The 26,836-nt window shown below is 40.4% G+C and overlaps 1 protein-coding gene across 1 annotated transcript in view; it reads left to right on the top strand.

Moving 5' to 3' along the window:
- igsf9bb (immunoglobulin superfamily, member 9Bb) overlaps window positions 1-26,836 on the top strand; it is a 105,109-nt gene that overhangs the window by 1,575 nt on the left and 76,698 nt on the right. The window contains exon 2 of the mRNA XM_072375286.1: window positions 24,659-24,850. Within this exon, the coding sequence (XP_072231387.1) occupies window positions 24,659-24,850 (192 nt within the window). The remainder of the gene's footprint in view (window positions 1-24,658; window positions 24,851-26,836) is intronic.

Here is a 26,836-nt window from a genome sequence, read left to right as displayed (position 1 = left end):
TGACAGAAAGTCTGGCTTGTTGGAAGCTTTTAATGTAAAGAAGCAAAGGCTTTTGCAGAGTGCTGTTCTTTTTTCTATTTCTTAAAAAATGACAAAAATACTTAGTTCACATTATCACATTTTCCATTCTCTGACCGACTATCTATAAAACACATTATCAGTGTACCAGTGTACAACATGCCAATCAACTTTATGACCTTAATGTGTATCGTGTGGATGGGACCACAACTCATACTGATGCTGATGGACACACCGATGGGGATCTGATGGGCAAATAAAACTGCTACAGCATCACACTAAACCTTAAAAAATGTGCCACCTTCTTCCCTGTAAGCCAATCTTCCTCAAGCAGAAAAGTGGGGCAGCATCTGTTCTTCCACATCACTGATTAGATCAAATCAACAAGCTTTCCATCACTGCTTGTTTAACTTTTTGACCCGACTCTCACACGTTTATGTGTAATTATTGTTATTGGCGTCTTTTGGCCCGATCCAGAGCAAACGGTGATGTAATGTCCTGCCTGAAGAGGAAAGCATCTTTTGCTTAAAGAAGGAGACTTATGGAGATGCTTTTGAGTAGATTCTGTTGTGTCAACAGAGGTTGGGAACTTTTCAGGAAGTGTGTGGTTTGGGCTTATTTTGCAAAACCTGTTCCTTATAAGTCAGTCTTGGAGGCTATCCTGTGGTTCTTGGTCTGTGCTACATTAAATATTCGCAGCGTCCGTACATGCGAGCGCACAAATGCAGATGAACACATCAGCTGGCTCAAGCTGGCAGCTGGCACATGGCTCAACTTTTGCCACTGAAAACCTTGGTCCTGAGCCAGAGTGCTTCTCTTTCCCTCTGTTATCCCTTGTTTCATCCCTCCTTCACTCCTTCCCATCACTTCTCCCGTGTTGATCAGGTCCTCGCCACACTCTGCTCCGTTCTGTCCGTCCATCCTGTTATCCTCCTCTTCCGTACGCTTGGATAAACTTTCATCCCTCCAGGGTTCAAGTGGCCGCTCTCAGCATGGGCGGCCAGCTCAGGGAAGGGAAGAGAAGGAAACATGGTGGGTTTTGTTAATGGAAGCTCAGGGTGCGCTCCACAGCAACCGTCTGCTGCCATTCGCATGCACACACAGGCACGCACACAACAGAAGCACACATGTCAACATGCAACCATGCCCTCAGGGAGCAGTGTGTCTTTAACCAGATCTGAACATATGCCCGCTAACAGGCTCGCTGCCCCAGACTAAGTTGGACTAATTATGACTAAGCTGTGTGATAAATGCCACTCAGTCGTTAGATAAATACATATGGCACAGCATGCTGAGAGGGCTGGGGAGGAGGGTAGAGCGGGGGCGCATGTGTGAACGGGATGCTCGATCACAGCAAAAATCCAAATCACATTTATTTCAGTCAGTACTGAGATCACGATTATGTAACTTTGTACCTCTGTATCTGTTAGTCCCTGTCAGTCTCCTTAAAACCAAAGTGTTTCCAAACAGCCGAACCAGTTTTATGTTTCTTGTTGACCGCAGGCTGTATTTCCATTATCTTGGTCTAAGCTGAACTAGATATGCTACAGCTTGGCAGGGAGTGAGTTTTGGCTTGTAGAGTTGGCTGCAGGTGCACCGCTGTAAAGAAAACACAGCAGAACTGTTATTTTAATCCTGATTAACTCGCTTTTTCACTTGACAAGCCTTTGGTGGTAGGATGTTTGAGAGTAGAGTGGACAGTGGAGGAAGAAAACCACAGCAGGTTATAGCAGCTGCTTCTGTCACTGGAAATCTAAAAATGAATTTATAGAAAGAAAATCCAGCAAATGAAAGGGATTTACAGTCTTTCCCACTTTATTGTGCCAAGAAGAGTGCCCACCCTGTACTTAACATAGTGTTGAAACAGAGTGTGTTCAGTCAGAGGCTTCTTCGGCTGTGCTGCAACACTGAATGCCACAAGTAGGTCCTTCCTGTTAGCAATAATCATACACAGTGACAGCTTAAGATGATCAATAAACATCTTTTTATTTTAGCTTCCTACTTCATGATGATTTTGATGACAGTCAACTGAATCAGTTTGGATATTAGACAAAATAAAGACAGCCGAAGAGCTCGGGCTTTTGGAAAATAAGGCCGCCACCATTTACAGTTTAGTGACATCTTATAGATGAGGCAGACAACAAAGACAAATAACTGTCAGATTAGTCAATATTGGTAAAGGCTGATGGGGAAAAAACGGCATCCAACTCTGCAGAGGAGTGCTTGGATCTTGGCCGTGTCTACACCCGGGTGTCATGTTTTTGGTCTGAGCGGCGTCAGCTCGATCCTTCCTGACGCACATCGTTATGAGGCTGCTTGTTTGAATGCGGTCGGATTTGTCTGGAACTCTGAAGGTACACTAAACTTTTGAACTTGCCTTTGTGATTCGATGGCGCTGTCTCTTGAGTCGGGAGCATGTGTATCCAAGGCCGTGTGTAAATGTATTCAACCGTGTGTGTGTGTGTGTGTGTGTGTAAATGGAGCTGGCGCGGAGCACTGCTGCTTAATTAATTTTGTTCCCACAAACTTTCCTGGTATCCCAGTTTTTTTGATGATTCCTACAGTATGACCACTTAATGAGCAGTCTCCCTCGAAGTGGGTGGCTGCTTGGCAAAAACAAAGCTGCTGACCAAGAAAAGGCAGACTCATTCACAGGGTGGATTTAAATCCTGTGGGTGTTGAGCGCTGCTTGAGATATTTTTACGTTTCATTAGGAGTGCTTGCTTCTGGCTTTTTATTGATCTGATCAGTTATTTTAATGACAAAATGACTCAACATACAAATGTGTCAGCTCCTCTCCTTCAGATTGGTCTTTTCTTGGTGAGCTGTCAGTTATCTGCTTGTCTCCAGCAAGCTATTTACAGGCTGAAGAGGCTAATTTTCTCCTCTCTGTGTACATCTTCCTTTGAGTCCAGCCTCAAGGACTACTGCGAAAGTGTATGTTTGTTCCAGAGAGTAAGGTTACCAGCCTGAGCACTGAAAAAAAGAGTTGACTAATTGTAACATTCAACCTGTAGTATATCGAGGCCCCACATGTTAAAATCAGTATATATCTAGGCTTAAAGACACTTGCATACTGAGACAGAAATAGCAAAATTTTCAAGTAATAAGTTGTTATTTTTAGGCTTCATTTTTTTTTTTTTTTTTTTTAGCTTAAATATACAGGCTTCCTTGATGAAGCTGCATCAGTTTCACACTGGAAGACCCACATCTGACCTATATTTTGTTTTCATTTGGTTCCCAATAAGAACGTTTGGTTGTAATAACTGTTAAACTGTTTTTCTCTCATTATTTGCAGGGCAAAAGCTGCATTAGAAAGAGGAAAGTTTCATTTTGTACTTGGAACATGTGATGGTTGCAGTTTTCTTGGTTGCAGTTTGCAACTTCGTCCCTAGATGTCACTAAGTCTTATTATCTATAGATAACTATAAAAGCGGGTTACAAGCGCCTTTGCTTTCACTCGAGCAGGTTTATAAATAGTTAGTGTTCCAGGCTCCAGGAGTTGATTTGTTTCTGCAAATAAAATCCAACAGAAAGGAAACAGCTTACACCTTTTTATTATGTGAAAGACAGCAGAGCTATTGTTTTTGGGTGTAGTACGTTGTAGACATTCCCAGTGCAATTAGATTGAATGACTGCTCTTTTTGATGAAAATTAGATCTTAGTTCTTATTCTACTTTATTACAGTGGAAAGACAATATTCCACTTATGAGATATTGATCAAGAAAGTTCAAATCTGTTCTTATCTTTCTGATTTTGTAGCTAGTGCATTACACTGCATACTGCTCTGTAGTCATGTCTCTCTCTCTCTCTCTATGTATATATATATATATATATACATTTCTCTCATGCACAGTGTACAGCAGTTAACATCATCTTAAGCTTTGTATCTTCCTAACTTGTGGTGAAGAATTTCCAGGCTAACGTGTATAATATAGTTTGCTGGTGGGTCTGCGCACCTCTGATGTTAATGTCTGTGTCGCTGTGCACAAAAAAACAGGAAAATCAAGTAGACTTCCTGCAGCTCATTTGTATAACTTTGAGCCAGTGAGTGTGACTGGCCAGTCATGGTTCATAGACGATAAGCTGAAAGCCAGCAGATTCTGGTCACAAACCGATCAGTCGGAAAAATTCAGAATGATCCTGCAGTTATACCACAGTGCGATATATGAAACGATAAAGTTTAATTTGTGCTGTTGTCATCATTTATCTATAAATGCATGTCTGTGGCATTATTTCCGACTCTGTGTAATGACAGTAGACTTATTATCAAACCTCTAAGCTTTCCATGTTAAGACTACATAAGTGTAGTCATAGAGAGCAAAACTTTCTGCCCTTATATGTCAGCGCAGCATCAGAGAAAATGCAGCGGCAGAAGGAAAGAGTAGAAACTAAAAGGAAGATGAGACTGCACTTCTATTTGTTGCCATTGAAGCTGGTAGAAGGCATTGAGATCAGCTGCTATCAGATTATGTATTAAGATGAGTCACAAGGGCTCAGCTTGCCTAAACTATCTGAAGTCTCTATTTACTATGATGGAGAAGCATCATTCAATTATTCCTCATAACATTGTACACCGTTTCCTCGAAGATGTCAGCTTTCGCCTGGCAGGGCATGACTTGGATGCAACATATCCTCCAATCAACACAACCATAAAAGTTATCTTTAATAACACAAACACTGCAACAGTTTTTTCACTTCCTGGTTTGGTTTTGGGCAGTGACATTAATTGATTAGGGTTAGAAAACAACCAAAAATAGATTTTTACAATGCGATGGTTACCGTCATGTGCTTCATGTGCTGGACCTATATGCTCTGTATATGCTCCCAAAAAACGTGCATGTGTGTATTAACACAGCTGAATTCCCAAGAAGGCTGCTCTCATTCCCTTATTTTCTGTTTCCAGGCGGCTGAATACATCAGCAACTGGGAATGAAAATCAGTCCATTGGGATTACGTGACAACTTGCAGTTGTTTAAAGCACTTTAGAGACTGTAACTCTGCTCTAATAAAATCCTGATTTTTAAAACCGTAGCTCGACTCAACTGCATGCTGAGTCATGCGCGATTTGCCATCTGACGAGAAGTTTATTCCTGAAAACAACCAACGAAACAAATATTTTCTCATTTCTTGTTGCTTTTATGAGCAGTGTAATTTCTTTACAAAGGAATTATCTATGCTACTATTGTTAATGTTGCCCAGCTCCTTCAGTGGAATCCATCAGTGACATTTTCCACAAAAATACTTATCAGGGACTGCTGCTGAGGACAGCTGCATTGCGTGCATTTTCCCACAGCCTGCAGTGTACATCAATCATAAGAAAAAAACGTTCTGTGACTCTGACCCACTTTGTGGACTTGTGTTATTATTTAAACCAGCAGATTTTGTGAAAAGAAAAGAAAATTATTACAGTTTAGCGGTGCATTTTAACATATTCACATACAGCTAAAGCCTTCACTCCCAGTGAGCTTAATGAAAAGTAGCAGCCCTGTTGCTCGAGGCAGATGGCACACTTCATAAAAGTCACTAACCTTTAGACGTCAATCAGCCGAGTATTTGGGCCAAATAGTCAGTGACTGACAGTTGCTGTCAGCCCTGAAGCTCCCAGCAGCCTCCAATTTGGTTGAGTGAACTAGTCTGCTGGGGGTGCTACACTGGATGATGTGATGGAAAAGACTGTTGGTCAGAGATGTTTCTTGTGTAGTTTTAGAACTGTTGCAGATCCCTGTCAGATGTACATGAGCAGTTAACTGAAGTCTGGGGGTTTTAAGGACAGTGTCTCTGTATTTCACTCCAGTTGGAACAGAAACACACCTGATCCGCGGTTGTTAAAGCTGTCATGTTTGAAGCAGACAGACTGTGAAAGACTTAGCCTCTCACAGCTATATTTGGTTGTTTGAACATGGACGTTTCTAATTTGAGTCCCTGCAGATCTGTTACGATTATAGATGGAATCAGATAATACTCTTTACACTACAGCTGACTCTAAACATTCTTACCCTGAGTAGTTTTTTTAAGCTTGGAATATGCTTTATAGCTCAGAATCTGTAAATATAACAGCTGCGTTTTGTTTTTTTTCCCCTCAGACTTCACTGCAAGGGTTTTTGATTGCACTCGGTGTCGGTTACTTAGATTTTTCACTCTTAGTTCATGTTGTATTCTTTCTTTGGGCAAAATGTTTGCTATTGAAATACACTGCCTGTAAATAGGCAAAAACCTCTTTATCAGAAAAGCAGTGCTGTAAATATTAAACTATGTGACAGTTTGAAAGAAACCTTGGGAAACCTCCCTTGCTAAAAGCAGTTTAAGCTGAGTCTGTCATGAAAAGTGGACTGAATCTGTCATAAAAAGTGGACTGAATGCCGACTGTTAAACGTTTAACTGATTTATTTGTATAATGGTTAAGTCCAGGAAAGCAAAGGATTTTGGGGAACAGTCCAGCCACTGGTTAATTGCGGGAGGTGAATACAACAAGCATCCAAGAATAGGTCCAGAGGTATTGTTTGAAGAAGGTGAGATCTTACTCGTTATGGTCGACGAGTACTTTGAGGGGGATCGCTGGTTGTCCTTGACGGGTGCTGGAGTCATAGGTGGGTGGGCAGGCAAGTGAGCTGCAGAGGTAAGTCATCCACAGGAAATTTTCGATGGAAGTGGACACGTTTGGAGAGGACAGGTACAGCACACAGGGACGTGGGACACTTATTGAGCAACTATGAATCAGACCCTATAGGAACAGACAGCCTGGGAACAGAAGGCTGCTGGGGAGCCGGGACCTTAATGACTGCTTAGTGAGGCAGACAAGTCTCAAAAATCTTGTTATTGAGGAAGAATTTGTTGCTCTTAATGACACAGTTTTGCCACTGTGAGCAGCACAAATGCTTTCCTGCACACACGGGAATAACTGTCATGTTTCTGGTGTAAAAATTACATACAGGCAAGTTTAAAGCAAAGTGACTTTTATCTTTCAATGAGATTCTTGCTCTGATTTTGTATTGGATTTTAATGGGCAGTTGGTTGTTTTCCTGTTGCCTCGGAGAGTTATGTTGTGAGAGAGAAGACAGTTTTCTCTTTGTGTTGATGGATGCACGGTGCCCGCAGGGTGAAAACTGCACGATGGGGTTAGATTAAAAGGTTTTTCTTACTTCTGGCTTTGCGCTACACTCTGAGCATTCTACCCATTTATTTCTGTTGGGATTTTTTCTGATAGATTGTCAGTTATTTCAGAAAATGATACAACGCACATCTGAGAAGAGCCACAGCCGTCACCACGCAAACAGGCCTGTTGTTTTGTTGTGAACCTGTTGTGAAACCGCCTGGAGACAATGCTGCGTTGTAGGTGCTGGGAAGGTGATACCTGAGACCACGTCCTTTGTTCCAAGATGTCAAAGACGTCCTCAAGATCTAAGAAGAAGTCCAGTTGCCCTATTCAAGCTCTTATGATTACCATGACCTGGATGATTGAGAAGCTTCATCAACATAACTAAATGCAGTTAGTCACCTCTCATTAAATCATCATTTTAAAATCGCATCAGGGAAAAGATGTTTCTCTCTGTCAGAAAGGTCAAATCGTATGTGTGCATCAAAGAAACAAAATGAGGTTTCTAAAGCTACCAGTATTGAGTTAAGAACCATTCCAGTGTATTATTAAACCTGGAAGGATAGTGGTGAATCAAAAAATGTGGCTAGAAGAAAATCTTAAATCATCGTGATTAAAGGAAAGTTGAGCTCATTGTGAAGGTAAGGACTAATTGACAATGAGAATGAAAGTGAGGTGAATAGAAAAAAAAAAAAAGGCTGGGAGGCATAAAAATGAACTGTGGTCTTATGAGTCAAGATTTAGCTGAAGAATGACGGGTGAATCAAGGTAAGAAGAACAGCGGATGAAATGCTGGACCCATCTTGCTTGGTGCCAACAGGAAAAGCCTGTGGAGGCAGTGTTATGATCTGGGGTTAAATCAGTATGGTAAGGTCTAGGTTCAGCAAGGTTATGTCCCCAAAAAATGTGGTCAGATGACTTGAATATACAGAACGACCAGATATTATCTTTTTTTCCTTTCATATTCTGACACGACAATGACAGGAGTGTATGTGACACTTTTTTTTTTTTTACCTCGCATAAGTGGAAAATGGTGTTCAGCATAACTGTACGACAGTGTGCAGATGGAACACAAAACAAAATCTTTCTTTATGAAAAGGCAAACATGCAATCTTCTCCACAAAAAATCCTCAACACTCAGTCATCAGTACATTAACCTAAACTAACCTGAATCCCCGGCTCCTTCTCACCCAAAGCCCTGCCTAACCACAGCAGAGAAATCATTTATTCATTACTTTTTCATTCCAGGGTCACAGGGGACTAGAGCCTCTCCCATAAAGCTTCTTGATGATTTTTTTAACCAAACCTCTATTTCAGCCCTGACTCATTTTTTTTTTTTTTTTAAAGTCAGAAATCTCGCAACTGTAGAGCTGATGAGCCATGTGCTCCTTCACAGGCCCTTTTCTGTGCTTCAGCCTCGTAACTTTTACTGTTGTGACAGTGCAATAAACCTTTAATATGATCCCGATATTGTTTATGAGCAAGGCTTTAGAGCTCTGCCTCCAGTTTGTGTCTGCAGTCAGATTTAACCCGTGCACTCAAAGGAAAGCCTCCCCATCAGTTGATGGCGTTTTTTCCCGATGCGCTTAAAGATCCCACTCTCCACAGCGACAAGTGAATCACGGAAGCTTATTTTACAGTCTGGTTAACTTGGAGTTGGCAGTGTCAGGAATTTTAAGTTATTTTGTGTGTGTTGTCTCTCAAAATATGTGAAATATTACTGCTAGTTCAGAATGGAAGGTTTCTGAACTACATTATTCATCCCCATAGTATATTCATTTGGAGGGTATTTCAGAGCAGTGTGGTTTTTGATAATGGCTTCAAGCTGACATACATCTTGGTTGCCCTGTCGAGTTCTATATACTTTCTCTTAATACTGTACTCCATTACGCCTACCCCCCCACCCCCCAACCCGCCATCCTGAGCTGGCTGGCTTCCTCCCCGGTCTCATTTTACAGCCTGGCCCACTGATGCAGCACAGTCAGCTTCCTACATGTCGACTTCTCCAGACCCATTAAACATTCATTGGATGGAGCCATGAGATACCTGATCATGGCCTCAGCTGTGCTACTCTAAATTCAACCCAATATTTGTGCTCAACATAAACTAACTCTGATAATAAGGTGGATCCTTTAGCAGCATTTTGGCACTCCTAAAAGAAGCAAGAGAAAATGAATGCATACCGCAGGGCAGATGGTGGACTTTTTGTGTTCATGAAAACATTTTTTTTGCAAAAGTCTCCATCAACACATGTTATTTGCAAGTAGTTGCGCAGTCTGTCAGATGTAGCTCTGTGTCATGTCATTGGTTGTTCTTCCTTTCATCATTTTGTCTGATCAAAGCACTTTCGCAGCATCTATTATTACACCTGCAATTTTCGCACAAGAAAGGAGGAAGAGGATCTCTCCAAGGTCCTCATTTTCTCTGATAAGTTTTTCTTAACATGGGAAAACACATTGTCATCAGCTTGTTTTGCACCATGTAAGATTTAGCTAACTCCTCCCGATAGATATGAGCTGTTGTGGTTTGCTCCATGTGAGGAGGAACAATCCCCCTCTTGGTTTTTGTTTCTCTCCTGGGTGTCACTGTCTAAACAGTCCCAGCTTCAACGGACAGGGGTTCCACTTGAAGTTCTGGTTCTACAAGTATGTCTTTCTTTGTTATATATGATTTATAAGATATGATTTAGTAAGATAAACAATCGACTGATAACATTGGTGCACACATAATCATGTACATGTGGATCCCACAGATAAGTCATTGCTGCGGTTGACAGTAATATGTATCGGTTAATGATTTTCATGATAATTTATACATATACTTGCAGTGTTGGTTCAACAGAAATCCAGCCTCAGAAATCACCATGGGTGCGATCACCTGTCAGACACCAGGAAAGTCGAATGAAAGTGAAATGAAGCTAAGTCTGTTTGTTGTTCCTCAGGGTGAACCATCCAGCTGTCAGTGGGAGATAATGAGGATTTTATTGTTCTGTATTGTAAGCCTGTGCTTAATCATTAGTTCAGTGCTGCAGTGACTCTTTAATAATTTGTTCGTAGCTTTCTGTTTTACTATTGAACAAGACTGTTTTTTTCTTTTTTTTTGGGTCAGTATTTACACCTCTTGATGAGGCACTGAGAGATATTGATTTATTCAGCTGAATGTTGTCAAAAATTGTAATTGTATGTTGAGTTAGATATGCTATACACAACTAAATGAGCTGATATGTGTCAAGAATTGGAAATAGGGATCTGACAGGTGACAGGCTAATTTCCCAGTTCTTCTTCTTTTTTTTTTAGCTGGTCAGTAAATGCAACATCTGCATTGAGATGAGAAATCCATTTTGTTTCATAGTTTGTTTTTCGTTTGCAGCACTTCATTTTAAGTTCAAGGTTGTTGAAAAATAAGTTATTTTTCTGTACTTTCATATTTTTTGATGGTTACACAAGGGAACATTTTTAAAGACCTGTAATTGGGTGCATAAAGGAGGATATACTACTATTCCTTTTTAGTTAGGTTTTGAACAAATACCTCTATCCAGGGACCAGAGACAAATCCTCGTAGCCTGATGCAGTTTTTGATAAATCCATCCATTCATTCATTTTCTATACCCACTTAATCCAATTTAGGGTTGCAGGGGTGTGGAACCTATTCCAGCTGTCATTGGGCGAGAGGCGGAGTACACCCTGGTGAGGTTGCCAGTCCATCACAGGGCCACACAGAGACAAACAAGACACACAACCAATGCATGCTCACACTCACTCCTAGGGACAATTTAGAGTCACCAATTAACCTAACATACATCGACTGATTATAGCACTGAGAAAAACAATCGGAATCAGCAGGTCAGACCTTTTTTTAAGAAATCAGAATCAGCGAAGAAAATTGCAATCAGTGCATCTGTAGCCTAAAATGAAAAAAAAACCCAGAAAGACTGAGAACCACACGGGTGTAGTCTGACTAGCTTTGATTGGCAGTGACCCACCTGCTGTAATTGGGGTTTCATTCAACAAATGTCGCTCAATCCTGTTTGGCACACAGGAGTACGTGACATCACCTTTCTACATAATATGCCTCACCATGTGTAAATCTCGTGAGAACACAGACAAAAATACACATTTTGAAACATGTGACACCTAATAATTAAATTTTTGACATCAAAAAAGCTTTGGTTATGTTGGATTCCATCAAGGCTTGTGTGATACAGCTGTTGTATATGTGCAGCTGTTCAGCACATGGCAGTATACATGAATCTCCATCACCCCCCAAAGGATGAGGCTGATTAATCAGCCTGCATGGATAGTTTCATGGTGTCAAGTAACAACTTACTTAGCATTCTGCTGATGTGAACGGTTCTTAATCTTCCTATCAGAAGGTCATATCACTGTTGTCTGGCGAGGAAACACATGAGGCATCAGTAAGGAGCGCTTTACTGAAGTTGCTAACACCTCTAAATATTACAAAGCAACTTGGAGACTATAGCTAAAAGGAAAATGTGTGTTTTCATTTATGAATAATGGAGAAATGTTGCAGCGAGGAATGGAAATCTGTAAGCTTTTTGGAGAGAAGCAGATGAGAGGTACCTGTGTTCAGAGTAGCTACACTGCACTCTGGACATGAGGTGGGCAGGGAATAGCTGTCATGTCTAAATAGAGACATATTGGAGGAGTTGGTATTGTATCTCGTCCACCACCAGGTAAAATTTGCTTACTGTGTAGACTGGACAACAACATTTTGCAGACAAAACAGAATTTGTTTCCTGCATCTGCCAGGAATATTGTTTTGTAATCTCATAGGAGGATGATATTTAGTATCTTTCACAGCAATACTGTTTGAACCTCTCACCTTTTTTCCCCTCTAACCTCTTTTTAAGTCCTGCGTGAGCATTTATTGTATCTGTAGCACTAAAAAAACTAATCTTTGTCGACTGATCTTACATGCTCACAATGACTAGCGAAAGTGAAATGGTAAAAATGAACTCAGGACAATAGACGTTAGTAAAACAGAGCTGTGAAAACGAATGGAAATTAAGTCATCATGGTAACCAGGGATTCCCAAACACCTGGCCACGGACCGGCACTAGGCCTGAAAGCATTTGTTAGCATGCTGTCAGTTGTACATAAGAAGAAATAAATAATAATCAAACAGCTTTAAGATGAACAATTAAAAACTAATTCTAATTGTTGCGTGATGAACTGAACACACGATAACCAATCCCAACTACACATGCATGCAAATGAACCTGAACTTTGGGAACGGTGAGTGGATAAGAGTGCATTTGAAATGTTTACAGACATTATCTTGGATTTTGGGCGTAACCAGCACTGGACATCAGGGTTTTGTCACTTGCTTTACTGGAGCGTTATCGTTCAATGGGACCGTCTATTTAAAGCAGTTCAAACTCAGAGTTCTCACAGATTAATGTAAAGATAATATATGCGCTGTGTGTGTGTGTTATCTCTCACAACTTAATATTATGATGAAGGTATAGAGTGGTTAAGAAATTAGCTTCAGTAATGATTATCTGTCTTTAAATGTTAATTCATTACGTGAAAATTACGATGCAAATGATAAATAAGGATTTTAACACTGGGTAACTGATTAATCAGGTCAGCTTTGTATGAACCAAACTGTTAACTAATAATAATTGATGAATTATCACTTGTGTTTTTCTCTATTTTCACCGCTCCAGTTGTCTAAGTCACATGCAGTTTATTTACTTCAGTTTTTATGATCCTCCATGATTTCGATGTTTTTAAGCCTTTGATTTATAATGTAACATTATTTAATAATGTTCCATTTTTAATAACACTACATGAAAAGTATCAAAGTAAAAGATCCCCCATTAGACCTTAGGCGCGTTATAGCACTCTTTTAACCCACAGAAGCTGTTCTTGCTTATTAGGAACAGCTTAGGCTAGAAGAAAATGAGTTTTTCTTGTTGTACAAAATGAGTCGCATTCTATAAAACATGCAGTCGAAAAGTTAACAATTAATTATACTCAGGCTACTAATTGTTTTTGTTGCTGTGTAGTTGTATGATACCAGACGGTTATTGTTCTGTAACGAGATTGAACGCAGCATTGTTCATCACCCGTTGCACTGCAACATGCCGCTCTGTTGGCATCTGTTGTTATCCTTTGATGGTACTGTGTCCCGCAGATTCAGTTTTATTCCTGTGATAAAATACACACAACTTTTATTTTCCACAGTGACTCGAAAAAAAAGCTACAGGGGTTTAGAAATAGCTTCGATGATACTGTCCAAATCCGTATGCTAACTAAGCACGTGCTAGTTGCTTTGCTTTGAACCTCTGTCTCAATATTCAGGTTGGCTGCGTTGAAAAAAAATAAAAAACACAACTTTAATGTCGGATGAAGGCTCCATATCTGCACATTGCTTGTTTCATATGGAAACCTTTTATTGAACTTATGGTAACACGAGGATTTGTGGGGTCTTGAGATTGAAGTTACTTGATTTAACTCCAGTTCAACTTCCAACTTTGTGTTGTTTTCTCAGAAGCTTTGCCTGAGACAGTGCTACTCTCTGTTTTTCATTCAAAAGTAATAACGGTAATTAAAAAAAAAAAAAAAAGAAGAGAAATGTTATGCGCCTAGCCTTTTTAGTTTGTGAATTCAGAATTCAAACCGGGCCTCTCCTCTGCGCTGCAGAGCTGTGGTGTTGCTCGGGAAGAGGAAGCGAGCCTGTCACAAAACAGTAGCATAAACGCACACATCCACACCTACACGCAACGCCGCAGAGAAGTGCTGCAACACTAAATTTTGTGTCAAAGCTCAGCTTGTGCAGTGATCATTTACTACCCAGGCGCACATTTTTTCACGTGGCCTCACATAGAGGTCTGCTTTGGGTTTGGGATGCTGCAGGACCCAGATCAAATCTTTCTGAGGGAAAGATTGAATCACGGTTTTACTGAACAAACACAAAGCTGGGTGAATCTGTCAGAAAAACTAAGCAGCTTATAGGTGCTATGCTGCCTATGTTCACACTTCACTAACTTCACTATCATTTCTTTCCCGTGCTGATGTGCCTCCATGAAAGTAAGTATAATATTGAAGGTCCTTTTACTCTTCTGTTTGCTGTTACTTGCATGTGATTTAACAAGCTGATAAAAGTTAAACTGCTTTGTAATTGTTGCTTCATGCTAGAACGCTTCCAGGATGCCACTAGACTTAATTCGGTAATGCAGACAGTTTTGCGCCTTTCTATTTTGCTGCTGCATTTTGTTGCTATAAATAGCAGCACATTTATTTGATGATTCACACCTGAGGGCTGCATTGGTGTTGGGATCAGGTCTTCTGAGACCCAGTGTGGGACTCTCGGGAAAGCGTTTAGTCGTGGAAATTTAAAAAATACACGCTGAACTGTGTAGTTATGCAAAATGATTACATGGCACATACACATACACATTGATTTGAATAACTTGAATGTATTTATGGTGTGTAGTGCAAGTATTGGATCGAGACTCGATATCGGTCGATACTCATTCTTGAATTATTCATTGTATCTGGCACAAAACATCTTGATGGAGATTCATTTGTTAATTCATTTGCAATCGTAAATGTGCACATTACTGGTGAAGTTTGTCAGTGCATGCATGTGACCGGGTTTATATGTTAGACTGCTCTGATGAGATTCTGTGTAATTGATTGTGCACATGTGCAGAGAGCATGTGAGTGTAACTGTGTTTATGTTTTTTGGGAAATAAGCTGCTCAGTAAGAGCTGTGGGGAAGAAAATGCAAAGTCAGGCTCGCTACACTGAACCTTTGCAATATTTCTTACAATTTAGCAAATAATTTTTATCACCATATGTCTGCCTTCATTTAAAAAAAGACACTGTAACCTGAGTCGGGGTTTAAGGGGCTCTGACTAGGAGCATCTGCTAGATCCTGCAAGTGTGAATGTCAGTGTATATTTACACAAGTGTTATAAGATATCATACGCTGTCATCACATATAAGCTGTGCAAGGAATACAAGATGTAACTGAATGTTATCCTGACCTGTTCCCTGTTTAGAGGGAAATCAAGTTAAACTTGTAATGCATGCTGCCACCTGAATGGATCTAAATGGTCGTGCACATGAATGTATTACTGCAGGGTTAGGCAAATTCCGATTAGTCTTCCCTCACACAACGCTCCAGGCTTGGCTTGGCGGCGCTTTATCACTGCCTCTCTATGCAGACTTTGATTAATATCTTCCCAAGTAAATTGTGCCTAGGCTCTAGGTGTGCCAGTGTTTGATTCAGTTTTAAAATGCCAGCTGTGAAAGCACCTGCCAGGCTGTGCAATACCGCACACAATCTCCATCTTTCTAGTAGCGAGAAAGTGTTTTTTACCATCTCTAAAGTTTAAATGACTATTTTAGAGTAGAAAACAGAGTTTGACTAATTTAAACATCTCATGGGACCCAGGCTTGTTCATAAAATCGAATTGTGTACAGAATCAACTACTTTCATCACTGTATTATCACTGCCTTATTGTGACATCTCCTGAGCTTGAGAACTTGCTGATTCACCATCAGCCATCTGACCTTAATTCCAGCCGGTCAGTAGGAAGTAACAGTCTCAGAAATACTTTGTCTTCAACAGACACATTTCAACAAAATCTAAAACATCAAGGCTTTATGTAAAGCCTAATATTGTCACAGCTAGGTGCCGACCTGACTCACGAAAAGGACCCAAGAACAGATGCCGACATGGGGAAGGACAAAGTTTATATACAGGTAGGAGGTGTGGAGACCCAGAGGGGGAATCCAGGTGAACGGGAAGCTCTGAGAGGAGAGAGAGAGATGGTTAGTGATAGTCCGAGAGAGAGTTTTATCCAGGTAATAGTATTGGTCTGTTCTTACTGGGTCCAGGTGGGGATCCAGTGTGGAGGGGAGGATGCTGGCTGTGGTGCAGTGGCTCTGAGTCAGCGGTGGGGTGAGCAGCCAGATTGGTGAGATACTAACAAACTGCAAAAAAACTGCATATATTTGACCAACGGTTTGAGCAAGACAGGTGGATAGAAGGTTGCCAAGATTATTAGGTAAGACACAAAGTTTGATGTTATTAACAATCATGACATTGCTGGAAAAGTCAGTGAGAAACAGCAGAGAAGATGAACTCTATTGTGACCTACACTCACTTCTTGGGACTGTTCCATTTCCAAATTTTCTAAGTTCACGGAGGGACTCTTTCCTAGCCTACGAAGAACGTGACTTGGAAGGTCTCATCCTACCAAGCAGGCATCTTTGACTTTGAAAAGAACTTTGTGTATTTCAACACAAAGCTTGAGTAACATATCAGTTTACAATTTTCCACAACAGTGAAGCAAACCTTTCTCCACATTGGCTGTCATGTAATCCTGCTCATATGTCTCTTTTAACACTCGTCAATTAAGCGAATGCTCATCACTTAACCGTAATGGCTCCTCTGCTGTAAAACATCTTAGGTTTCTCAGACTAGGGGGGTGTTCCAGTTGCTTTTTCCGACTGGGATTATGGACATTCCATGTTTGCGTTTATATGAAACACACCATGGACTCTCATGGTTTGAGGAATTTATGTTTATTTAAAAACATGTCATACTGTGATTGATAAAGAACACTTAAATCAGAATTTCATTTAGGAATATGTCAGGTCACAGATGATAGAGCATAGCATTTGGAAAAGTAGGTCATGAAGAAGGATGGGATTAATTGACATTTTGTCAACTGCTGCATCGTGATAAAACCTGCTGACCTGAAGTCTGTATTTGAAAGATGTCACTTCTGACCAGTGACTAACAGCACAATCAATCTAGGATTAAATGGTTATCAGAGTCAACTTTTTTCCCCCTGTTCTTCGGGTTAATAACATATTCTGCCATGCTGCAGTATTAAGTCTCTCTCTGCTTTGCTTCATGGGTGAAGCAGGAGGGATCAGATGCCTCTGCAGCCTGGAAAGATCTCCTTTGAATTCCAAATGATGAGCGATGCTTGCATGAGAGTAGGAGACCCAGAATTAGGTCAAGTCTCCCACCCTTTGGTGTAGCATTAGTGTTAGCCACCCTAATGTATCTGAGGGTTAAAGCACAAGCCAAACAACAAATCAGCAATGCTATTTCGCTATGTTCAAGTTGCTGTCCTCTGCTCTTCTCTGCTCTTCTCCTCATTTAAAATGAATGTGAACTTCACACATACCAGCTTTTAGTATTATTTCTCATAAACTGTTCCTTCAGAATGTGCTTCTTCTTCTGTACTGTCAATATACTGTAATGCACATACTTGCACATTTCTCTTTATTGATCTAAACTTCGATCTCAGGCAGGGGAATAGAAGCTCTTCAAGGCCTCTCCCGATGCCTTTGGTTTAGGAAGACATATTTAATACTGTTTTTTTAAATTCCCTCTTTTATTTATTTAATTAAATGTTTTTGTCATCCAGTATTTTTATTCCCACCTCGATTTAGGGAAGGGGATATGATATAATAACAGTGTGAGTACTGCACTGTTATTGTAGTTCACAAACAAGTACATGCTGAATACCAGCTTGTGTAATGAGTATCTGCAGCTGCCATATTTAGCGGGTTTTGGCAGACTTTTGTCATAGTCTTGCATATTTCTATGGAATAATTGCCACTGATTAAAATATACATGTTTAATTTTAAGTGAAAAGCATTTTGGTTGATCATCTCGAGCTGTGTTTATTACATAAACATAACATAGCATTGCAATTTTACATGTCTGTACTATTCACATATTGCCATATTTCACTTCTTTGAACCTCATCACTCAGCAAATAGGCACTCATTTTAGGGCTGGTGAGGTGTAAACAGACCACTGTCATCCTCATTCATTATCTTGTTGGGTTTAGGCAGCAGCACTGGTTCGGTGTAGGTCCAGTTCTCTCGTCACAGTCTTGAAGGATAGATATTTTTGCAACATTCTGTGGAGTAAAGGAAGTGTACAATTGGCACTAAAAAGAAACGGCTGGAAGAACATGTTGAAACTAATTAGTTTCATTGGCAACAGGTCAGTAACATGATTGGGTAACAAAAGTGGCACCTTAGAGAGGTAGAGTCTCTCGTGTGGGAGAGACACGCTGCTTTTTTGGATTACACACATTGAGGTTAAACGTATCTCTGGCAGAGAAAGACGTAACATTTTTCTGCATTGAGGAGAACTTTAAAATGTCAACATCATTGCCTGGAGACTTTCGGTAGAGACCTACTACTTATATGTATTGTCTACCTAGGCACACGTACCTGTTTTAAAACACCACAATATTCGCAAGATTTGCTCGATAGTGTTGCGGGAACTTATCCTTGAGTAAGATGCTCTGACAAGAGTGATCAATTAATGGTTTTGTCCCCTGTTGACACATAAACATCAGATGCCAAAATAAAGCTAAAATTAGCCATTGCATTTGTAACCTGTGCTTGTGTGTGACATTTACAACTGGCTCTCGTTTTGTTACTGCCATGATATGAGTCAAACTTTCAGATAAGATGAAGGAAGACTAAGTGTAGGTGCAAGAATAATAGCTTGTACGGTAATACACTGGCCTTGCTATGGTCATGAATATTTATTGTCGTGTTGTGTAAAAAAACTCATCTTTCATTTATGTTGGCACACAGCAGAGTGGGCTGGTTGCCACTTCTAGACAGCTCCAGGGACAGGAGAACCAGCTGAGACAGGAACGGTGAGGACCTGTGTATATTCGGCTCTTTAAGGGCCAACAAAAAAAATCTCACCTCAAATAGTTTTCTGGAGTGTGATTAATGTGACTATGAGAATGTCTGTGAAGTCACAAAGTGTCACACGGTCAATATTCTCTGTCATACAGCAGAGAATCTCTTTGAAGAAATATGATGAGAGGAAATTTAAATATTTACAAAATGGAGATTTTTTTTTATACTTATACTTATTAGAAATGGACTGCGATATGACTTTCGAGGCTGACCTTACAGTTTTAATGTAGAAACGCTATCCTGACGTTAGAATTCAGGGTCTATACAGACAAAGGAAACCTGAGATTAAGCGAGAAAACAACATGGCCTCCAACCAAACTGACACATTGCGTCAGTTTGAGATTTGGTAGTCGAGCTTAACCTTGCTCCCCCTCTACCTTGTGCTACCTTCTCATTTCATCAGTTCCTCAAAGTGCATGTAAAAAGCTCTATCGAGCAAGTTGTCAGGATTGGTTCCTCCTATCTTCTGTGTGGAACATAAAGGCTGTCCGACTGTGTCTTTCTGAGACTTTCAGTGGTGCTCTGCAGATTTAAAGCTCCTAACATGGATGGCTGATTTTGCCCATGATTAAAAAAAAACATCTTACATGTCATTAAGGTTAAAATGTGACTTTTAGCAGAGGGGGACTTAAAAGTAAAAGCTTATATAAGTCCAAAGAGGATGCTTCTTGATATGCTTTGATAATTTATCATCTTTGATCCAATCACTGCAGACATAGGCCGTGTGCAGTATCCTCACCACTATTGCCAGATTCAAGCTGGGTGTGATTTAGAAGAAAAGATGCTGAGAAAGGATGTGTAAAATGGCTGCAGGGTACCTTTTGATTGATTTGAGTAAACAGTCACCATCAAATACCTTTTAAAAATAAAGTGTGAAGCATTTGCATTTGACTCCTCTGCGATGTCTCTGGTGATATAACTAATAATGCACTATATTCTATAATCTGATGATGGAGTCAGGGAGCCATGTTTTACTCTGCACAAGTGTTCCAGTCCTCCTGACATTAGTCACAAGCAAATATGCCCTCCCAGCTGTTGGTGTTGTGTGTGAGTGAGTGAGTGAGTGCACCTCAGTGGTTTTACCGTGTGCTCCCCTGAGTCGTTGATTGTAAATGAGCTAAACCTTTATGTGTGCTGTGGGAGGGGAGGCGGGGGCTTTTCCACTCCCTCTTCGTCTCATCAGTTACAAACAGTGAAGTCATACCTTCCAAGGGGCCTGTTTTTGTGCAATCTGGGATGATGTCACCAGTAGCCAATCAACATGTAGCGCTGCTGGAAGTAGTGTGTGTGTGTGTGTGTGTGTGAGCGAAGGGAAGGTGGCAGCGGTGGCGGGGTGTTGAAGAGCGGACCACTGGGAAAATTACACTTGCTGAGTATTTATCTGGTTCTTACAGCAAGCATGGAAAAACACAGATTCACAGGCTTCTATCTGACTAACATGGTCATGTGATGTATAGATGCTCATATGGTACATATATTGTACCATATGAGCCATATATTGCATTGTTAGTGATGTTTAAACTCTTTATGGAAGCCTAGTTGACTTAATATTTGATGATTAACTGTTTTTTCCCCTTTTCTTGTTAAATGCCTCAGTTCAAGGTAACACTGAAGGCTTTTCACGCTTCTCTCTTGAAGCTGCAAGATCCATTTGAATTCTCTGTCAAGTGAGAACACATTATTTAGATTAACATGGCTGAGAGTTTATGGCCAGGGCTTTAAAAGATATTCAGTTATTAGAGAAATGTAGTTTGTTCAGTTGGCTCCACAAGAACCTGGACAGCAAAGATTCATGAAGTGTTGGGACTGAGGCTAAGCAGGATCCCATTCATTGAGCCAGCTTTTTGCACAGACATTTCTCTTACTGTTCCAGTCACTGCTTCTTCTTTGAAAGATAACGCTTAAAATGGCCTCTTCCCTTTTTCCCCCCCATGATTCCCGTGTTTATCGTCTAAACGCTTAATAAGGAAAGCGGTCTAATGCTACATATCTGTGAACTTGGAGTCAGCTGATTTTGATCCTCAAGGTGTGAATGAACACCATGTTTTAGTTGCCCCCAAAGCACCAACAGCTGCTGCTCTGAAATTGCTTTGGGTCTTGAAGGGTTAAATAACCGGGATCTATCAAAGCCTCATCCTGCCTATTTGTATTTGTATAACTGTGTTATGACAAAGCAGACAGAGACCTTTGCGGACTTCAGAAAAAACAAGGCTGATGTTCACCAGACTCACTCCAAGAACAGAGGAATTCAGGGTAACCTCGAAGCAACTAAAAGCTTCTTACACATCAGCTAAAGTTAATGTTCATGAGTCCACCATCAAGAGAACTAAACTGCAGTGATGTTTAAGTCAGGGACGCGAGGAGACAGTCACTGCTGTCCCAAAAAAGAAAAAAAAATGTTGTGGATAGATGGGACCAAAGCAGATCTTTGTGTTAGCAATGAGGCACATTCAGGGGAAACTTGTTGAACTTTTAGTATTAAGCAGATGAAGCATGATATGAAATCAAAAAGATAAAAAAAGATATATATATTTGTTTATTGTGTTTTACACATGCAGCATTTTGACAGCAGACCTTTGGCAAGTCCTTTCCCTTACCCCCCATTTAATCACAAGGACCAGGATCTAGATAAGAACCAGGGGCCGGTTGAGAGGAAGTCCTTTGGTCATGTATTGTTCAATGACCTATGAAGAGACAGTGCTTTATATGGTCAAATGAGCTTGAAAAAGAATTAGAAGTTGGTTTAAAAAAAAAATACTGCTGACTTGCTGCTGCTTCCCCTGTGTCAGGTGCTACGATGCTAAATCAGCTCTCTTTAGGTTACCATAACAACAGCAACAAAAACTAATGTGTACTAGGTAATATATTTCAGAACAGTTATTGCCTGTATCACATAGATTAAGACTTCTGGTTGATTGGTAGTCGGGAAGCTCCACTGCAGCTCTAAACAGATGTCGTGTTGTCATGATCACGGTCCTTTAATTACACTCTATTTTGAAGTTTTCATGTTGTTGACAATAATTTAGTTCTACCTCTTCGAAGGTGCTTCTGCCTTGATCAGTGGGATTGAGGCAGATTTGCAAGTGTCTTGTTGAAGAACATGTGAGTACAGATGGGTGCTGCTGTGAGAAGCTGACGAGTCACACTCAGTGAGTGACTGAAAGTTAGAATCCCTAAACAGTATTTTACTGCTGTTTGGTATTTACAATAGAAATGTAGCAGTTAGTCATGCACAGTTGGAGGGCACTTTGCAGAGCTGCAGAACTGGCGGGTGGAGATACGGATCCCCGCTCACTGAATGGGGAAGAGGTTGCAGAGTCGTATCGCATTTAATATTAAGGCCATGGAGTTGTTTTTTTTTTTTTTAGTTTTTAGGTGAATCAAAGCTGCTGTAGTGAAACTTTGTGAGATGTGAAGCTGAAACAATAATGGAGAGGAGGATTTTTTTCCTAAGTTTGTGCTCAAGACAGCACTGCTCCTCAGATTCGGTGCAGTTTCTTTATTGATACACATGGAAACATGTCTTCCAACATTGCAGAAACCATGAACGTATTGTGGTTATTATACTACAATTCACTTTGAGGTCACTTTGCAGTAGATTTACATCTCCCTACACGCACTTCCTATCCCAGCTGTCACTGGGAAAGAGGAGAGATACACCCTGGAATAGTTGCCACTCCATCAAACGAGACAAACAACCCCACACATACTAACAGTTTAACATTTAAAATGTAATAACCATGTTTTTGTAAAGAGAACACCCACATAGGCTCAGGGACAATGTGGAAACTCCACACACATGTCTCAGCTGAGATTTGAACCTTCTTGCTGTGAGGTGACACCAATGTACAGATCACCAGCAGTGGACCTTTTCGGCTTTTTCCACTGTGGTACCGCTGTAACTCTGACTGGTAAGACTGGGCCAGTAAAGTAGGGCTACATGATTCTTATCCTTCTCTGTAACACAAACCTTGCAAAGCCATCTCCACTGTAAACTCTCTGGTCACTGTGTTCCCAGTGATTGACAGATCGATCCTATATTCAGTGATGTGATAAAACAGACTTTTCACCAACAGTCAGATCTCAGTGTGAATTAAACACATTTATAGCTGTGGGTGTGTTTAAGTATTTAGCTTTAGTCTGAGAGCAAAAGGAAGGCAGACGGTTACTTGTGTGCAGAAGAACCTGCTTGGCTTCCTTACAGCTCAGAGAGGAACCAGTAGTAAGTACATCTAATCAGATGTATCGACTGGTGAAATGCTACCACTCATGCTTCCGCTCATAAAGCTGAGGCATATTGTAATTAGCCTAGAATCAATGTGAGCATTCAGCTGTTGCCCACAGACACCCAGTGTGACTGGAATTGCTCCATTAGTGAGAGAAGACTGGATTATTTCAGGGAAAGGTTAGAGGTCAAGGTTTTATTGAATATCAGGGGCATAAATGTCACGATTTTTCTTTAATGTTTTTGTCTGCCTGTTTTCTCTCTGGTGATTGAGCCAAATAAGATTCAGTTGAGATAAATCACCGACATGCGTCTGCAAGTGCTGTTAATCTTGCGTTTCTCCACCTTCTGTCCTTGGTTCTGTATTGGATTTTTCACCGGCTGATTGATGGAACTTAGCACGTTTGTGTTTTCACACTCGATCACTTCATGGATGGAATTAGCTTCATTTGTTGCTTTATGACTTTCTAATCTAGACCATCCAATCTGCACGGTTGCATTCCTGTTAAAGTAGTGGAATGGGCTCACTTCAAGAATTCGAGAAGCTTATAAATAAAAGGGTTTGGGGTCTGAAGCATCAACACCACCTCAATTGAAGGCTGGAGGTGAGCTAAAAGCTTTTCCCGCTCCCTCCAGTCAGTGCTTCTAACAGTTGTTTGATTTGACACGGATGTGCAAACTGTTGATATGATTTTCCATTCTTTTTTGTTGTTGAATCCGTTTACAGACTCGTGGAATCCCTGTTCACCCATGGTGACACGCTCTGGATAAAGGCAGGTCTATGTTCAGCTGTACCTGGGATTGAAAATTTGAATTTAGGAGCCTTATCACTTAACTGCTGAGCGATCCATTGCTGTAATCAGAAGCGTCTGCACTCTGAAGATCGGAGCATTGTGTCAGTGATTGGAAGTTTTCAGTCCCAGATACAGCAGCGTACACCATGCTATCCATGCACGGTGGTGAATAGGGATCTGATTTAGCATGTGTCCGGATAGTGAGCTTTTCACCCAGAATAATTCATTGAACGACACTGCAGTCCAGACTTTCCTCCTCTACATGAACTGAGTGAAAGCGTGGTTATTTGTAGTTTGGAAAGTAGAGTGATCAGAACATTGCTGTGTCCTTGGGTGAAGATACTGAACCCCATGTTGCCCATCAGTGGTTTATTTCCCTTTTAAAATCACTTGGCATAGAAGCATCTGCTAATTGAGTGTAATATAATGGTTGTCATATTCTCCAATAAAGCTGACTAACAGACAGAGTTTACGCTCACCCTTTAATGACATCATCTTATTTCAGGCAGCCATGGGTACACAAAATCCTGAGATGTTGTGAGTTCAAGTAAATCTCTAGAAGAATTGGTTGGTTTCAGCTATAATGATTCCCTTGAAGGCCTAAAGCTTGTACTGAATGCATATAAATCAGAGTTTGGGTAGTTTTCCATTGCAACTTTTTGTTACTTTGTAACTTTATATTTTACACTAATATGAGCCAAATGTGCCAAGATTTGAATATAAATCTGTGTATGATGTAGAAAACTAAGCATTACAATGAAACTGCTGTATTTTTGACCTGTGCTTACTGCTTCTTCAGGTGCCCACGGAGTGCGAGAGGAGCCCCAGTTTGTGACGGCGCGTGCAGGAGAGAGCGTCATCCTGGGATGCGACGTGTCTCACCCCCTGAATGGACAGCCCTATGTGGTGGAGTGGTTCAAGTATGGAATGCCAATCCCTTTCTTCATCAACTTTCGCTTTTACCCTCCTCATGTGGACCCAGAATATGCCGGTAAGATGCCAAATACAGTCATACTTATATTTGCACCAATGTGCGCTAAAACCCACTACTTCTGGTGGCTGACAGGGACAGTTTGTGCTTTACTGTGGAAGTCGGTTAGCAAACTAACTACATGCCCATCCACACAGGCAAAAGAAATGAGCCATCCAGCAAGGAGAACAGTCTGGTGTCTGATTCTTTCCTAAATTCCCCAAGTTTCCATCCAAGCAGAAATTCACATGAGCTTTAAGGAACATCAGAAAGCTTGTTGAAGAAAATCAAAAAGTTTTTAACATAAAGTTTTGCTTTATTCGTCATAACTCTCCAAACTGTGTTCTGTCTGAAAGGAAACTACCAGCCAGTTGAAAAGCCAGATTTAATTGTGTGAAATGTTGTGTGTGTTTGAATGTCTGGTCTCACAGAGACAGGGTGTTTGAGGTCAAATGTGATTTTATTTTATTACCCGTGCACATCGTGATACAATGGTACACCCTGGAGTTCAAATATGCATCACTGCAGCAGGGTGAGAGAGGAAAGCACTGGAGTTATCAAAAGTATAGATAAAGTATTATCTATAGTTTAAACATAACAATATAGATTGGCTAAAATGTGATAATATGTGAGGCAGTCATCTGTGCCAAATCAAAAAGCACATATATTTGCTTAAATCATTATCATCATTATATATAAACTATATTATCACGATGATGCTTCCAGAAACAGATTATTTTCTATTCTATTTCTGTTTCACTACTTCTGGTTTCAGCTGGGTCGTCCTTTCAGTGCCCGTGTCATTTTATGGTCACGATGTTTCGAAAGTGAGAAGTCATGGCTGTTCATTTTGAATGATTACAGCCTCATAGCATTATTTTTGATTTGATGGTTTTTGCATCCCTAGAAATGATAGAGAATACAAGAATATATGTAATAGCAGCAGATACATAAGGATGACCATTAGTGAGTAACGGATCACTGATCGATCGGCTGATGACTTGAATCAGCTGGTTTTCAGCTTGACCTGCTATGACGACAGACTGGCAGATTAAGTTAAAAATCCAATTTTTCTTTTACTGGCCAAGTAAACTCTTTATACAAACCGGTGATGTGCATTTCAAGTAAAGATATGCTATTACCAGGTGCCAGTTAAAATAAGATAGTCACATATCAAGATGATAGTTGCATAAACTGTTTGACTTCTTATGATTTAATGATCATTGAAAATGTTTTAGATTATTGCCCACCTCTAATGCTAACAGGTCCGACATGGCTGACAACTTGGAGACTGTCACTAGATTTAGCTCCTTTTCAGTTATTCTCAGCAAATTTTCTACCCAAAAAATTGACCAGTGACAGATCTACATACTTTAGGTTGTACTGCCACACATGAGCAGATCTTTCTGCTTATAAACAAGCAGCAGAAGCTACGAATGTGCAGTGTTGTCCTTTGGTGTGTTCGGACACTTTGTGGGAGAAAACAGCAATAATATCACCTGTAACTTTCTCTCTAATTGATCATTATGCATATAATCAAAGCCAAAATAACACCCAAACTGTTTTCCTTAACTAATAGGCATGGTGATTTTGCCAGATGATGCCACAGTTATGATTTTGTCAGAGCAGAGCAGCTTGGAAATGCCATGAAAAATGCACCTTACTATGTTGTTTTAATGAGCTGCCTTTTGCCTTCAAGAGAAACTGAAAAACAAGTTAAATAAGAGCAGCTTCATGGGGATATTGGCTGTGTTAATACATGTTATAGGACGGAGTACAGAGCAGGAGAGAAGCAAACTGATGGAACAATATCATCATCAGTGTCATCTGGGTCCAAAACAGCAATAGATGTTATATATACAAGTATAATATATATGTGCATATTTTTTATATTGTGTGAAAGTGAAAGGACCTGTGATCCAGTTGCTTGAAGAGGCTCAGTTTGATGACATTTGTTCCATTAAAATGATCCACAGAAGTTACCTGGTGCATTTCTTTAAGAAACTA

The sequence above is a fragment of the Leuresthes tenuis genome, unplaced genomic scaffold, assembly GCF_036924035.1.
Source record: "Leuresthes tenuis unplaced genomic scaffold, fLeuTen1.0.hap1 SCAF_21, whole genome shotgun sequence".
Classification (NCBI taxonomy): Eukaryota; Metazoa; Chordata; class Actinopteri; order Atheriniformes; family Atherinopsidae; genus Leuresthes; species Leuresthes tenuis.
This window is presented reverse-complemented; position numbering and strand designations above follow the sequence as displayed.